This window comes from Mercenaria mercenaria, chromosome 18, assembly GCF_021730395.1.
Source record: "Mercenaria mercenaria strain notata chromosome 18, MADL_Memer_1, whole genome shotgun sequence".
NCBI lineage: Eukaryota > Metazoa > Mollusca > Bivalvia > Venerida > Veneridae > Mercenaria > Mercenaria mercenaria.
This window is the reverse complement of record NC_069378.1, coordinates 35,022,311-35,037,601: the sequence shown is the minus strand read 5'-3', so window position 1 is coordinate 35,037,601 and position 15,291 is coordinate 35,022,311. Positions and strand designations below refer to the sequence as shown.

Here is a 15,291-nt window from a genome sequence, read left to right as displayed (position 1 = left end):
AAACTCTGTCCCACCTTATTTTGGACGCTAGGCAATATATTTATATGCAAACAGCCAGTGTTTCTGGTGTTGTTTTCATGTATATACAATCTCTTCATTCAATTGCCATTTTTGTCCGCATATTTTTTGGACTTTTTGTTGTCATCGCAACCTCAATTTTTTGCCATTGCAACAAAATAAAAGGACGTGCATATACTCCATATTGCCACCTATCCATGTACCAAGTTCCATAAAAGATACCGTGTATTTCTAAAGTTATCGCAGGATACTCCTTGTTTGACTGACGAACCGACTGAAAGAGAGTGAGAAGGGTGGGGGCGACCCATAAGTTTATTCCGACGAACACCAAGAATGAAATAATACAATCAAATCATGAACATGTGTTGACTTATGCACGATTCGAACCATCACCGGGTTTCAAATAAATCTTGTATTTTCAGTTGATGCCTCTGGGCGACTGTAGATTTAATGTTACATACATATTGCCTTCGTATTGGCGATAAATGATGTGACTTTCTAATCATACAATGGAAGGAAAAAAGAGAACTGATTAAATACACGTACAGTTGTTATAAAGGTTCTTAAAAAGGAAGTTTAAATTAGTGTAACCATAATCATATAGTTTTACACTTATATTTATGTATTTCTCTACAAACAGGATGCAATTATACGGCACATTTCTAAATCTGATCAAGTGGCTACTCCTATTTGTTGTATGAATACTAATACACACTTCCTATATTTTCATTATACCTAATATTGTTTCTTTTGAATGGACGTTTTATAAAATACAGAAAGAGAATGTTGAAATTGCTCGGATTCGGTATCCTTTTTGGAATTTTCTGTCTGAGTTACTCGAGAAATTTGAAAAGCAGACTGGATTTCCTGGAGAAGGAGTCGTTAAAAACTAGATCAGATGTTATGGAACTTCGAGACCTTATCTACGTTATCAATGCGACAGGACCAGTGGGTGGTAGTGAGACGATGAATACTTCCGTTGTTGAAGCTAAACTGAAGTCACTCGACGAGAAGCTGGAACACTTTATGCAGGAGCAGCATGACACAAAGGTCGCTTTAGCAATGGCAATAACAGAAGAGAAGGCAGTGACAAGAAAAATGTTGAAAATAATACAAGACCTGGCGGACAGTAATACTGAATCCGTGCTTGAAATTGAACAAACGGTAAACGAAAATGAGCATGAAAGGGAGAATTTTAAGAGAGACTGGAAGTTGTTTGAAGACAGTGTCAGAAGTGATTTGAATGAAATGAGAAAGAATACAAAAACATTGCAAGATATGCTTGAAAACGTAGATGGAAATGTTGTAATTCAAAGTGCCGGAAAGATAGATCCTTGTCCAAAGAACTGGTTTCGGGAGGGTGACACGTGTTACCTCTACCAGAAAAACGAACAGTTGAGTTGGTACGGAGCAAGGATCAGGTGTGACGATTTAGGAGGAAAACTTGCTGAACCTGACACAGAAGAAAAAATGATGTATATGTTATTGACACTTGATGAAAATAATGTTTGGATTGGCGCGACCGATGATGGTCATGAGGGGAGCTGGGTTTGGGCGAGTTCACAAAAGTCGGTTGGTTCAACGTCCTTGTGGCAGCCTGGTCAACCGAACAATCTGTCCGGGAATCAGCACTGCATGGAAGTAGGACTGTCGTTATTGAATGACGAATCGTGTCTTGAGGATAACTATTACATTTGTGAGAAAGCAGTGGTCGGTTAAAGTTCTTGGTGCAGCCACGACTGTGATGACAATTATCACATATTAGGCTTTTACAACCGTCAGTAGTATACAGCTTAATGGTAACGGGATTGGACGAAGGAAAATGCATGTTGTGTGTTCTACTAAAATATATGAATGATTTCTTCCCACTTTCTAACTGAAAATTAAATTCGCGACGTGCTTTGAAGACTTTACCAAAAATGTTGCTTACTTACTATCAAATGTACGTTGTGTATAAAGATTTTGAAACTTCACGTCCTATTATAATATCTTTCTGTTTTCTATTGTGTTTTATTGCTGTTTTCTATTGTGTTTTGTTGTATGTAAAATAACCTTAAGAAGATTTTTTTTCAGTGGTTTATCGAAATATTAGATTGAAATATATCTGGTATTTTTCACAATGACAAATATCACAATGGCAAAATTTTCACTTATAAGAAACTATAAAATGGGCAAATTTAATCAAAACATGAAATAAAATGAAAATTTCTTTGTTTTACATTTAAGGTATCCGATCCACAAATAAGCAAGTTCTATATAACAGTGCTATTAAGATAGGCCTATATCAAATATTGATGCCTGGTAAGCTCATATAATTTTTTACATCATTTGAAAGTATATTGCCTACTGAAAAAGAAAACAAAAAATTGTTACAGAGTTTTTATGTTTTTTACTTTATAGTCTTCCATGAAACTTCAACAAAACTATGATCCAGTTATTACAGTGTAAGATTTATCGTTTCGCTGTCAAAAAAATGACTGTAATGATTCTTGCATATTATTTCTGCTTATCTTATTTACTAATTATTGTTCAGCATACACAACTCTTTCAAATGATACAAAAATCATGGGGTCACCAGGCATCAAAATGTTACCTATTTATGGATTGGATACCTTTCACTCATGAACACCATATCATATATTTTCAATCGTGGCTATGTCACTCCTGAAAATATTGCTTCTGGTGTTCACTCGTCACTCGTGAAAGATATTTCATACTTACACTGAAACAAAGAAATATTCTCTATATATTTACAGTCAATTTGACCGAGACAGCATTATTCTGGGAGATACGGAAAACGTGAACTTTCAGGCAAATGCAGAGAAGTAATGGCACGGTGTTGACTTCACGTTTCACATAATACGCTATGAAACATACAGAAACTATGGAATGTGAATGTCACATTTCTTATTTCTCGTTTTTGGTACAAAATTAAGAAGAATGTGAATTTCACACTTCACATTTCTTATTTCTCTTTTCTTATTATACACTATGAAACATATAGAAACTATGAAAACGAGAAGTGAGAAAATGTGAATTGCACATTTCATACTTCTCACTTTCGATACCAAAACCGAGAAGTGTAAAGTGTGACACGTTTCACATTTCTTATTTTTCATTTCTTATTATACACTATAAAACATACAGAAACTATGAAGTGAAAAATAGGAAACGTAAAGTCACAGCCGGGCTTTTATTAAGGATTCGAGGCCTATGTATATATCGATATATTCGATATATCCGTGTACTGCCTCCTTCCGGCCACATCAATAAATAAGTAAATAAATATATAAATAAGCATGCACTAAATGCTCAACTTTTACTAAAACATTATCATTAGATACTGATTTATATTTGCAAATTCTTCATCGTTTATATTTAGATTGGCTGATTATGTAAATATATGTGTATGTAGTGCTATATCACTTATAACAAATTATCCGCTAGCAACAGTCATTTGTTTAAAAAAGCTACCAGTTTTTAGTGACATAACATATTCAAATAAGCAAAGCGTTCGTTTCTCCTATGTCCAGTACTGTCGTTTTGAATTAAGTTATTATCAGCAGTTTTATAGCTACTGGTCTGACAGTGTAGTTGCGAACGAAGAAGAAGCAGTTTTCTAGAGATTTGCGCGAGACTGTCAACTTTAAACGATTACGGAGCTTGTTAAAAACTCAGACAGTCCCTAATTCATTTCACGAAAGAGACATGCTGTACGTACGGTGTTCCGTTTGGACCATCGATGTTTTTATTTTTGAACTCAATATCTCGAAAATCGAAATCACGAAACTACGATGATGAAATTAAAAAACACCATGGTGAAAAGTCGAAATCACGATGTTGAAAACTCGAAACTACGATGGTGAAAGTCGAAATCACGAAACCTAGATGATGAACTCATCGTGGTTTTGTGTTTTTATCGTCTTGCTTTCGACTTTCGAAATCGTTGTTTCAGCTTTCACTGCGACCATCGGAAGTCGAAAGCATGATGATGAAAGTCGAAACCACGATGATGAAAGTCGAAAGTCGAAACTACGATGCTGAAAGTCGAAACCACGATTATGAAAACACGAAACCACGATGGTGAAAATGCGAAATGATATTGCGTTTCCATCATCGTGGTTTCATGATGAAAAAGAAAGGGTGTTAAATAGATTCTGGAAAATCTAAATCCATACAAAGCAGAAGGAAATAAAGAATGTGCAAATGTACATCCATTTTTACTATCCATTTCAATAAATCTGGTTTTGTTCCCTCAGACTGGTAACGTCTATTTTTAAGAAAGGAAAAACATTTCAAACTTCAAATTATGGTCCGTTTCCTTAACCTATTGTAGCTAGTAGGCAGATCACTGCCAAATCAAATGTAAGCCTCCGCTGGTCTAGTCACAAGTAGTCCAAATATAGCTAATCTTTCTCCCTTTCCTCGTGCCCTTTCTCAATAGCATCGTGTTTTCTTTTACTCTACCGCGTTTCAGTATGTATCTCTTAGCCGATTCTATCGAAATCGGCATGTTCCTGTCGCATGCTAGATAAAAATGGCGGCCTAAGAAGTAATGTTTTGAAAAAGCGAAAAGGATTACCAGCGGGTTGTATTTAACGAATTGTAGTTTTCTTATATAAAAGTTAACACCCCTTTTCTTTTTGTTTTTTTCTAAAGTAGCGATATAGTTCTTTCTCTGAAAATCTGATACGCTAGAAAATGTCGAAAACCGTTATAAAGTGAGTGGATTTTATATGAAATAAAGAACAGCCGGATTTAGTGGTGTTCAGCCTAGCAGTATGTTAGATCATGAAGATAAATTCAATTAAGCATTGTTTACTGCCCGGCGGTCTTGTGAAACCCAACTAATGGATTTTATTCATGACATGCTAAGTCGATACAGCGAAGCCATGTTGATATGTTGCCATCAAGCCATGGTAAACTGCTGCTAAAATTAGCCTATTATGGCATCAGGCGCTCTACTCATTCTTGGATAAAAGCATTTCCAGGTCATCGAACTAAAAAAATGATCGATAAGGCAACACCCAGCTCGGCTCCTGTTATATCAAGCGTACCTCATGGATCCGTCTTAGGAACTCTCCTATTTTTGCTTTACAGGAATGACCTACCTTCGTCTGCGTCTCCAGCGTACGTCTTTTTGCAGATGACCGTAGTAGTGTATTGCGAAAAACCTTGACCAACCTATTCCCCTCACCCATCCACTCTCATGTCCAGGCGCGTCGTGAGGTCCTTGAAACATTGGGAAGATAGAGGCAGTGCGGATGCTCGACATGGGACATGGGAGGGATGCTGGCAAGAAATGAAAGAAGTGACATACATCTTTTCCCAGATCTTTGCTTGATAAAACACGATTATCGTTGTCGCGTCCCAGATAAATTAATTAAATGAGGTGAAGAACAAAACCTACGTGTTCCAAAATTTCATATTTTGATTTTGCCAGTGTCTGAGTAAGAAAACTACAATATGGTTTACAGCAGTTATGCTTTCAAAGAATAAAACTTTAGATGACGTTTTTACCGAACAGCTGCATGGAAAATTAACGTCCTGAAGGTAGAGTGTTTACGGAGTAAAGCAATTATTACAAGAACTCTAATGCGAATGGTTAAAAGGCAGCCCATTTTGAACAATCTCAGTATACCTTTACAGGTCATTCCATTAGCACAGTGCTCAACGATTAACGGTGCTTGTGAATTCGGAAATAAAATCTGTAAAAAGATCTCTTTGAAGCATAGAATGCAACCAAATAAGAATAATAACAGACTCGGTTTCATTGAGTCTGTTCATGAGAGGTAATGAAATGTAACAACACCTTTAACGCCCCCTAGCAGCGGCTTAAGTGGAACTCTATTGCATACATGTTGAATGGACTCCCTGATCCCAAAGGTCCAGAACATATAACAACACTGAATCCAAATACGGGGAGACTTTTTACAGCCGCCACACGGCACTTAAAGATTGCTGTTGTGATAATAATCTCTTGGAAGAAATAAGAATAATAGCAGACTCGGTTTGATTGGATCAATGAAATGTGCAACCCTCTCTTTATGGATACATACGTTGGCCCTTACGTTCTACTTTACATCCGCTTTTCAGCAACTTCAGTAATTTTCTTTGCTTGTCGTTGCTTGCCGAAATATTAGGGCTGTACTTGCCTCCCTGTCGCCCTAGTCCGACGACATCGCTTTATATACTGGGTTTTGCATTTTGGCATAGTTTGCAATATTTTGGTGAACTATTCTAATGCTTTACAAAACGCATAATTCTATTTTGACTCCGTCTGTATTGATTTTTTATTGACATTGGCTTAATTTGGGAGGGATGAGGGATGTGGGGTGTGTGTATGTGTGTGTTGGGCGGGGTGAGTGGGGGTTGGGGGTAGAGAGCAGTTGTCGATAGAATAGATAGAATAGAATAGAATATATATATTTTTTCATTTTCCAACATGCATGACATTTATACTGTGGACATTTTGTAAGGGAAGGGAAAGAACTTCAACAACAGTAGTTGGTTACAAGGAAGCTACAATTTTTGTCCCTTAATTCAATATGCAAATTCAGCTAGGTAACACAAAGATCTTCAATAATTCACACCTCATTTATAACACTCGTACATAAAACTTGCAAAATTATTAATAATGCATGTATTAGCATTTTCATCGTTCGTTCTCATTGAATATCTTTGAGAAGCGTGTATTTATATTGCCGACTGTCTTAAATAGGTGTTTTACAGCCAGTATCAAAATTATAACATTCTCAATTTCTTCAGAATGGCATAGATCACATGACCTCTGGTCAGCAGGAACTCATTTACATCTAGTTATAGACCAGTTTCAGTATCAAGTCTGTGAGAGTTAATTATAAAACTAGTAAAACAAGTTTTAATCTCTCTCTCCCTCTCTCACTTCCCCGCCCCTCCCTTTTCTCGTCGATGCTTTCATTCCCTTCATGCGAATAAGGCTGCGCTCCTTTTCTCGTCGGTGTTCCCATTCCTTTAGTGCGCATCTAGCTACGCTCCTTTTCTTGTCGGTGCTCTCATTCCCTCGGGATACATCTAGCTACGCTCCTTTTCTTGTCGGCGCTGTCATTCCCTTAGTGCGCATCTAGCTACGCTCCTTTTCTTGTCGGTGCTCTCATTCCCTCAGAGCACGTCTGGCTACGCTCCTTTTCTCGTCGGTGCTCTCATTCCCTTAGTGAGCATCTAACTACGCTCCTTTTCTTGTCGGCAGTGCGCATCTAGCTACTACGCTCCTTTTCTCGTCGGTCAGGGCACATCTGGCTAGGCTCATTTTCCCATCGGTGCTCTCATTCCCCATGAGCGCATCTAGATACGCTCCTTTTCTTCTTTTCTCGCCGGTCCTCCTTAGTGGGCATCCGGCTACGCTCCATAGCCCTCATGTCGCATGTATATTTTTAAAGCGGGAAAATTGTGTATTGCAATTCCCGCGAAAATATCACATGATCAGAATAAAAGGTCACATGGTATAAATTGGCGGTAAGATGAAAGGAATATCTATCAAGTGATTGGTTATTGGAGTTTTAACCCCAAAATGACCGTAATCACGTGACATTTGTTGTTATTTTCGTCGAAGAGTCAACACGAGGACTTAAAAAGTTGCATTTTTCTTGATAAATTGACGGATATTTACTTTTCTGATGTGTAATCACAATGGCAATGATTGACAGTTCGAACATCTTGGATATTTCTGGCCGATCACGGCGTGTGTTACAGAGTCCAGGCAAAAACTACGACGGGGAAGGCGAGAGAAACTTGGAGTTGCGTGGGATCTTCGAAGTTCTCAGTGCATACAGAGACTACGAGGGTGGAATAAACTGCAGCAAATGTGGTACTTCTTTTCTTCAAATTTATGAATTATGCAGTAATTTAATATTTGACATCAATTTAATTTGAAAATAGCCATTTATGTAGGTTAATTTTCCGGTGATGTCAGTTTAGTGCTTTGATCGCGGAATCTGGTAACATTTAATTTGTGTGCCCGTGTGTGTTACATGGGAGGGAAGTGGGAACGGGAGGGGACAGGGAGGGGAGCAAGACAAATGAAATCTGCAGATTTGCCATGCAGAATTATCTATGAGTAATGATCATGGAAGAGATGTCAACATATTTATATATAGATTCAGTAGCGTAGCTCAGCTGAGGTAGGTATAGGTAGATTATGATATAGAAAGACATAGACTAAATCATTTAAAATGATGATATGGTCGGGGAAAAAGGTTTCCCCATCCAAATATATGTATACATGGCCTAAACATAGACCATGGCCATTCGGCCCATTTGTTTGGTCTGTAATAGGAGCGGAAAAATGTGCAGCCCGATACAGGACTCGAACCTGCGACCTTCTGCTTGCAAGTCAGATGCTCTACCAACTGAGCTAATCGGACAATCGATATCATAGACAAATTATATACATTATATACACACTGCTACATTCCTCCCTCCTTTTTTCAAAGACAAACTCAGATTCTTTTGACTAACCCAGCCATTGCTTCACCCTAGCTCTAGGATTCCAAGGCTAGCCACCACACTCACGGCACCAATGTAATAGGAGCGGAAAAATGTGCAGCCCGATACAGGACTCGAACCTGCGACCTTCTGCTTGCAAGTCAGATGCTCTACCAACTGAGCTAATCGGACAATCGATATCATAGACAAATTATATACATTATATACACACTGCTACAGGTCAATAATTATGCTATATATATTAATTTATTAGACAGTCAAGGACCCAGAAATAAATCCAGCACCCATTTATTATATAATTAATATATAACAAATGGATGTTGCAAATTATTTTTGGGTCCTGTATTCTGTACAGCATCACAAAATGATAAAGGACGTGGAGAGGAAGTGCCATGTACAAAAACCATAACTCAACCTACCTTGCTTTTTGAACTATGATTTATTATCTCCCTTTGTTTAATTTCCTCATATCACTTTGTCCGAAATGTAACTCCAAAAGGAGTTTGTTTCAGCATAAAAAATAACAAAGGACATTTATTAGAAGTGTTCATGAAACATACCAGGGTACTTCTTTGCTTACATTTTTATGCCTCCCCCCCCCTCCTCCCATTAACTCAAGAACGCTTGGGCCTAGGATCCTGAAAGGTGATAGGGAGGTTGGTCATGACCAGCAGATGACTCCTAGTGCTCTTAAGGTCAGTAGGTCAAGGCCACAGTGACCGGGAACAGTTAAACAGTTTGCAGAATGACAACTTGAGAACGCTTGGGCCTAGGATCTTGAAACTTAATAGGGAGGTTGATCATGACAGCAAATGACCCCTATTGATTTTGAGATCAGTAGGTCAAAGGTCAAGGTCACAGTGACCTGGAACAGTTAAAAGGTTTCTGGAGGATAACTTAAGAATGCTTGGGTCTAGGATCATGAAACTTAATAGGGAGGTTGATCATAACCCCTATTGATATTGAGATCAGTAGGTCAAGGTCACAGTGACCCATAACAGTTAAACTGTTATATGCATTGGAAATCATGACTTGATTCTAAAGGGGAAAGGTCATGGAATTTATTTGCTGTTGTTGGTAGCAACCCTAAACAAAAATTGAAACAAATCCCTTCAAGTGTAAATATTGTGAGCTACTTAGGCAATTACGACCATTTTTGCTTTCTAAACATGATAATGGTTTTACATTTAAGGTAAGCTGTACAAAAGCAAAGTGTGTTTCATCAAACATTTGTGGGAGCACAGTGTTTACTGGGACCTGTTTCCTGGTGACAAGAACCACGAGCGAGTTTTGGCTATACAAGCAGCCCTCATCCTTTACTCTAGATACCTGGGTGTCACACAGGAAGATGCGGAAAGGTGAGATTCTTGATACTTGGTTGATAATTTAGGCAGCTACTGAGATGAGGACTCGAGTGATGTTTGAACACTAAAATGGTACATTCTGTCTTTATGCCACTGTCAAAGAAGAGGCATAAAGTTTGCTCCTTGTTGTTCTGTTCTTCATCCTGCAGACTATCTGTATTTCCTGTAAATACCTTGAGAGGCTCTGGTCTTCAGCAGTCAAAGTTGATCATGTGGTTGCCTGTGTCAGAAGATGACACCGATTTTGTTTTGGGTCAGAGATCAAGGTCACAGAAATGTTGAGACAGTTTCCAGCCAATAACTGGAGGATGATTTTACTTACTTTGGTCAGACATCCTAGGAGGATTGTATGTAGACATTGTTGTCACTAGAAGACCATTATTGTATTTCAGGGGTAAGTAGGTTGAAGTCATAGAGTACTAAAGACTGAAAACAGTTTTCAATCAAGACCTTAAATATGCATAGGATTGTTGAAGTTTATAGGATAATCGTCTACGCTGGTGCTTTCAGGGTTAGAAAGTCAAGGTCATAGTCACTTTGAAATTGAATGCAGTCGCTGATTAGTAACTTGAGAAGCTTTAGCGTAGGATTTTCAAACTTCACAAGATAATGTCCCATGGTCAGTATATGACCCATTTTGTTTTGGAGGTCAAAGGTCACAGAAACTGTAGTCAAGGTCAGAGTGTTCTTGACACTAAAAGCCATTAAGAATCTATAGCTGGGTGGATGCATTGATCAGGCTTCATAGCATGACTGCCTATGATTAGCAGATTTACCCTGTTGTTCTGAAGGAAATAAAGGTCGAAGTGTACTTGACAGAAAATTATACACTGAATTATGTCCCACAGGTTATCAGTTTTCCAAAGAAACAAATTGCACTTGTCTAGTATTTTCCAAGAAAAGAAGAAACTGATTTCTTCAACATTAGAATTTTTATTAGTCCCCTACTGGTTGAAAACCAGTCTCGGGGACTATAGGAATGCACTTTTCCCTCCGTCATTCTGTCCTTCCGTCCGTCTGCCCCGTACGCCCGCAATTTCGTGTCATTCATGAAGAGATTTTCATATTACATGTACTTGGCACAAATGTTCCCCATGATGAGACGACTTGAGACCCGGACCCCTGGCTTAAAGGTCAAGGTCACAATTGGAGGTCAAAGGTCAACTGGGCACAATTACACCTCATAAGAAGACGATGTGTCTTGCACAACTTTCAGACCCCTAGCTCAAAAGTCAAGGTCACACTTGGCAGTCACATGTTTACATGGCATGAACAGGGTCTGTTTCATGTCTGGTCCATAATTCTGCCATTCATTTAGGGATTTTAATTTTACTTGACGCAGATATTCCTCATGATGAGATGACATGTCATGCACAAAACCTGGATCCCTGGCTCAAAGGTCAAGGTCACAATTGGAGGTCAAAGGACAACAGTTTTTTTTCCTGTCCGGTCAATAACTCTGTCATCCATCAAGGGATTACAATATAACTTGGCATAAATGTTCCCCATGATGAGATGACGTGTCATGCGCAACACCCAGAACCCTAGCTTAAAGGTCAAGGTCACACTTGGAGATCAAAGGTCAGTAGTAATTTTTTCTTGTCTGGTCTATAACTTTGTCATGCAAAGGATTTAAATATCAGCTGACACAAATATTCCCCTGAATGAGACAACATGTCATGTGCAAAAACCAGGCCCTTAGCTAAAAGGTCAAGGTAACACTTGCAAGTCAGAGGCCAAAAGGGATTTTTTCCTGTCCAGTCTGTAACTCGACAATCCTTAAAGGGATTTTAATATTACTTGGCACAAATGTTCACCACCATGAGACAGAGTGTCGAGAACCAGGTCCTTAGGTCGAAGGACAAGGTCACACTTAGAGGTCAAATGTCAATTTCAAGAATGACATTGTCCAGAGCATTTCTTCTTCATGCTTGGAGGGATTTTGATGTAACATGGCACAAATGTTCACCACCATGAGGCACCCTTGTTTTTAAATTACTTCCCTTTGTTGTTACTATAAATAGCTTATATTGTAACTTTTATTACTGGCTGTGGTACAACATTCATGATGTTACATCCAATTTTTAGGTGTATTTTTAACTTATCTCTACCTGGTAAAGAATTATGTGTGGACTTACATTATATAGATTTTTTTTTTTCGGATAAACTTCCCTTTGTTGTTACTACAAATAACAATAGAGAAAAATACTTCATTCACTTGTTTTACATTAATTTATTTGGCATCCTTCATTATTTTGCTGACTGTATGTTGAGCAACTTGCCCAAATTAGTGATTTACAATTAGACTAATCCTTTCATTATTTAGAAAACAAAAGAGGATGGGAATGCTAAGATTTTTATAGTTTTTAGCTCGACTATTCGAAGAATAGTCTAGCTATTCTACTCACCCTGGCGTCGGCGTCGGCGTCGGCGTCACACCTTGGTTAAGTTTTTGCATGCAAGTACATACAGCTATCATTTAAAGGCATATAGCTTTGAAACTTATTTATTCTTTTTCTAGGTCAATTACCAACCTCACTGGGTCAAGTTCCATAACTCTAACATGTATTTTGAGCAAATTATGCCCCCTTTTGGACTTAGAAAATTCTGGTTAAAGTTTTACATGCAAGTTACTATCTCCAAAACTAATGCAGATATTGAATTGAAACTTCACATGTGTCTTCGGGGTTATAAAACTAGTTGATAGCACCAAGTCCCATAACTCTGACCTTCATTTTGGCCAAATTATGCCCCCTTTTGGACTTAGAAAATTCTGGTTAAAGTTTTGCGTGCAAGTACATACAGCTATTACTAAAAGGCATATAGATTTGAAACTTATTTTTTCTTTTTCTAGATCAATTACCTACCTCACTGGGTCAAGTCCCATAACTCTGGCATGTATTTTGGCCAAATTATGCCCCCTTTTGGACTTAGAAAATTCTGGTTAAAGTTTTGCGTGCAAGTACATACAGCTATTACTAAAAGGCATATAGATTTGAAACTTATTTTTTCTTTTTCTAGATCAATTACCTACCTCACTGGGTCAAGTCCCATAACTCTGGCATGTATTTTGGCCAAATTATGCCCCCTTTTGGACTTAGAAAATTCTGGTTAAAGTTTTGCGTGCAAGTACATACAGCTATTACTAAAAGGCATATAGATTTGGAACTTATTTATTCTTTTTCTAGATCAATTACCTACCTCACTGGGTCAAGTTCCATAACTCTTAACATGTATTTTGAGCAAATTATGCCCCCTTTTGGACTTAGAAAATTCTGGTTAAAGTTTTACATGCAAGTTACTATCCCCAAAACTAATGCAGATATTGAATTGAAACTTAACATGTTTCTTCGGGGTTATAAAACTAGTTGATAGCATCAAGTCCCATAACTCTGATATGTCCCCTTTTGAACTTAAAACTCTTTTGATATTTAACATTTTGGGTAATAATTTCCAGCTTCTGTGACAATATTTCGAATAGTCGAGCTTGGCTGTCTTATGGACAGCTCTTGTTTACTTGCTGATCTGCTTTGTGAAGTACATTAAGTATAAAACAGATAATTTGATTTCAGACTACGGGACCTGTTAGTTACATCACCGAGCGGACACGATGCATCAGTAACACAGACAACGCCAAAGAAAGGGAAACCAGCACACACATCTCTAATGCCAACTTCTCCAAAAACTGTGCGACAGGTTTCGCACTTTCAGTCACCACACAAAGAAATGCTTGAGAACACACGACCTGTCCATTATCCAGCCAGCACCCAGCTCCTATCCCCTGTCACGCCTGAGAAAGAGTTTGAACCTAGACTTGTTTGTCCAGCAACACCGAGGAAAGATAAACGCAAATCAGCAGCAGCAAAATTGCAGCGCACATCAAAGAAAAAGCGTAGGCTATTACTTGAGTGAAAACAATATAAAAAAATGCAGACACCTTTTGAAAAATGTGTTCAGTAAGATAAACTTTGCCCCAGTTGTGATGGAAACATTGTGAGAAATAAATGTAGCTGTATTCTTGCAAGTGTTGAAATATAGCAATTTCTTTGTGCTTGTTGTTTGCTAGTTAAAAGGGTTTTAAAAGTGTTAACTGTAATTACCATTTGTTATTTGTTAGTGCTTGCCATGTTGAAATTATTGTAACTGTTATTTTTATCCGCTCCCAAAAGGTGGAGGGAGATATAATTGGCGTTGTCCGTCTGGCTGTTCATTGAAGCGTCTGTCCGAAAATGAAAATGCTTATAATTCAAAAAGTTATTTTAGCTAGAATCAACAAACATTTATATAACTATATAGCACATGACCTTTGCTCACCTGTAGTATTATCCCACTTGACTTAGTAAAAACGGCTTTTCCCTGTGATTTGGTAAATATTAAGGATGTTTGACTGTGTGTAAGTAACCTTTTGGTAGATTTTTATGAATCTTTACACAAATGGAGATCACTATTGGGCAGTGATTCATGCACAACTTTAATCAGGATCACTTTAGTTACTTTTAGAGTTATTGCCCTTCAGTTGTTTTACAGTCCATGAATACTGATTGGCCTTTTCTCACATTTAATATTATCGCCCTTGATCCACTAAAGGTAGAGCTTTTCTCCTTGATTGGCCCCATGTGGTTCTGGGACGATCTGTGTATGAAAAGAATTGAAACCACTGCCTTACCCTTGCATGATAGTAAGAGGGGACTAATAGGGTCTTAACACTTGGTTTTGCAGTAACTCTGTGATTCCAGCAGGTATGCAAATTTTGATTCCATACCTCATGTTTTTATTTCGATGTAAATGAGATGTGGAACCAAAATTTGTAGTCCTGTTTGGCGCCATACAACCTATACTGTGTTGGTGCGCCGTAAAACCCAAATAAATAAATAAATTTCCCCTTGATTGAGTAAAAATGTCTTTGATTGGGATCACTTCAGTAAATTCAGAGTTATCCCCCCTAATTGTTTTACAATCCACAGATTCTCACATTACAAAGTAATCCATTGATGGATCTTCATCAAATAAAAAAAAAATAAGATGGTTATGTGTGATGGTGCGTGCACATCTTTCATCAGGATCTTTTCAGCAACTGCCCATAAATTGTTTAAAAAATCAGAAATATATCTGGAAAATAAATATCCCCCTTATTCACAAAACTAGCTATTCAGCGGGGGATATAAATTCACAGAATTTTTGTGTGTGTGTGTGTGTGTGTGTGTGTGTGAATACAACAACAGTTTCTGTGTATCAAAAAAGATAAAAGTAAATACAGGCACTCTTACAAAATTGTATTCTTTTAACATAAGCTTCCACTCTTCTAGTTGCTACAGTGTTTTTCTGCTAATTTGGGAATGGGGCCAGGGCCTCTACATTTGGGATAAAATGCATCATAAAAGACCTAAATTGGGAATTGTTAAAAGTCATATTTTTATTAAAATGT

The 15,291-nt window shown here is 37.8% G+C and overlaps 2 protein-coding genes across 2 annotated transcripts; both read left to right on the top strand.

The window, feature by feature from the left end:
* The first annotated feature begins 719 nt into the window (after window positions 1-719).
* On the top strand, window positions 720-2,019 carry LOC123538380 (low affinity immunoglobulin epsilon Fc receptor-like). The gene has a single exon (XM_045322428.2). It carries the CDS (start codon window positions 802-804, stop codon window positions 1,735-1,737), a length of 936 nt encoding a protein of 311 aa, XP_045178363.2. The 5' UTR covers window positions 720-801; the 3' UTR covers window positions 1,738-2,019.
* A 5,564-nt stretch (window positions 2,020-7,583) lies between these two features.
* Window positions 7,584-15,055, top strand: LOC123538712 (uncharacterized). The gene is made up of 3 exons (XM_045323007.2): window positions 7,584-7,864; window positions 9,695-9,860; window positions 13,439-15,055. Exons 1-3 carry the CDS (start codon window positions 7,687-7,689, stop codon window positions 13,776-13,778), a joined length of 684 nt encoding a protein of 227 aa, XP_045178942.1. The 5' UTR covers window positions 7,584-7,686; the 3' UTR covers window positions 13,779-15,055.
* Window positions 15,056-15,291: the final 236 nt, after the last annotated feature.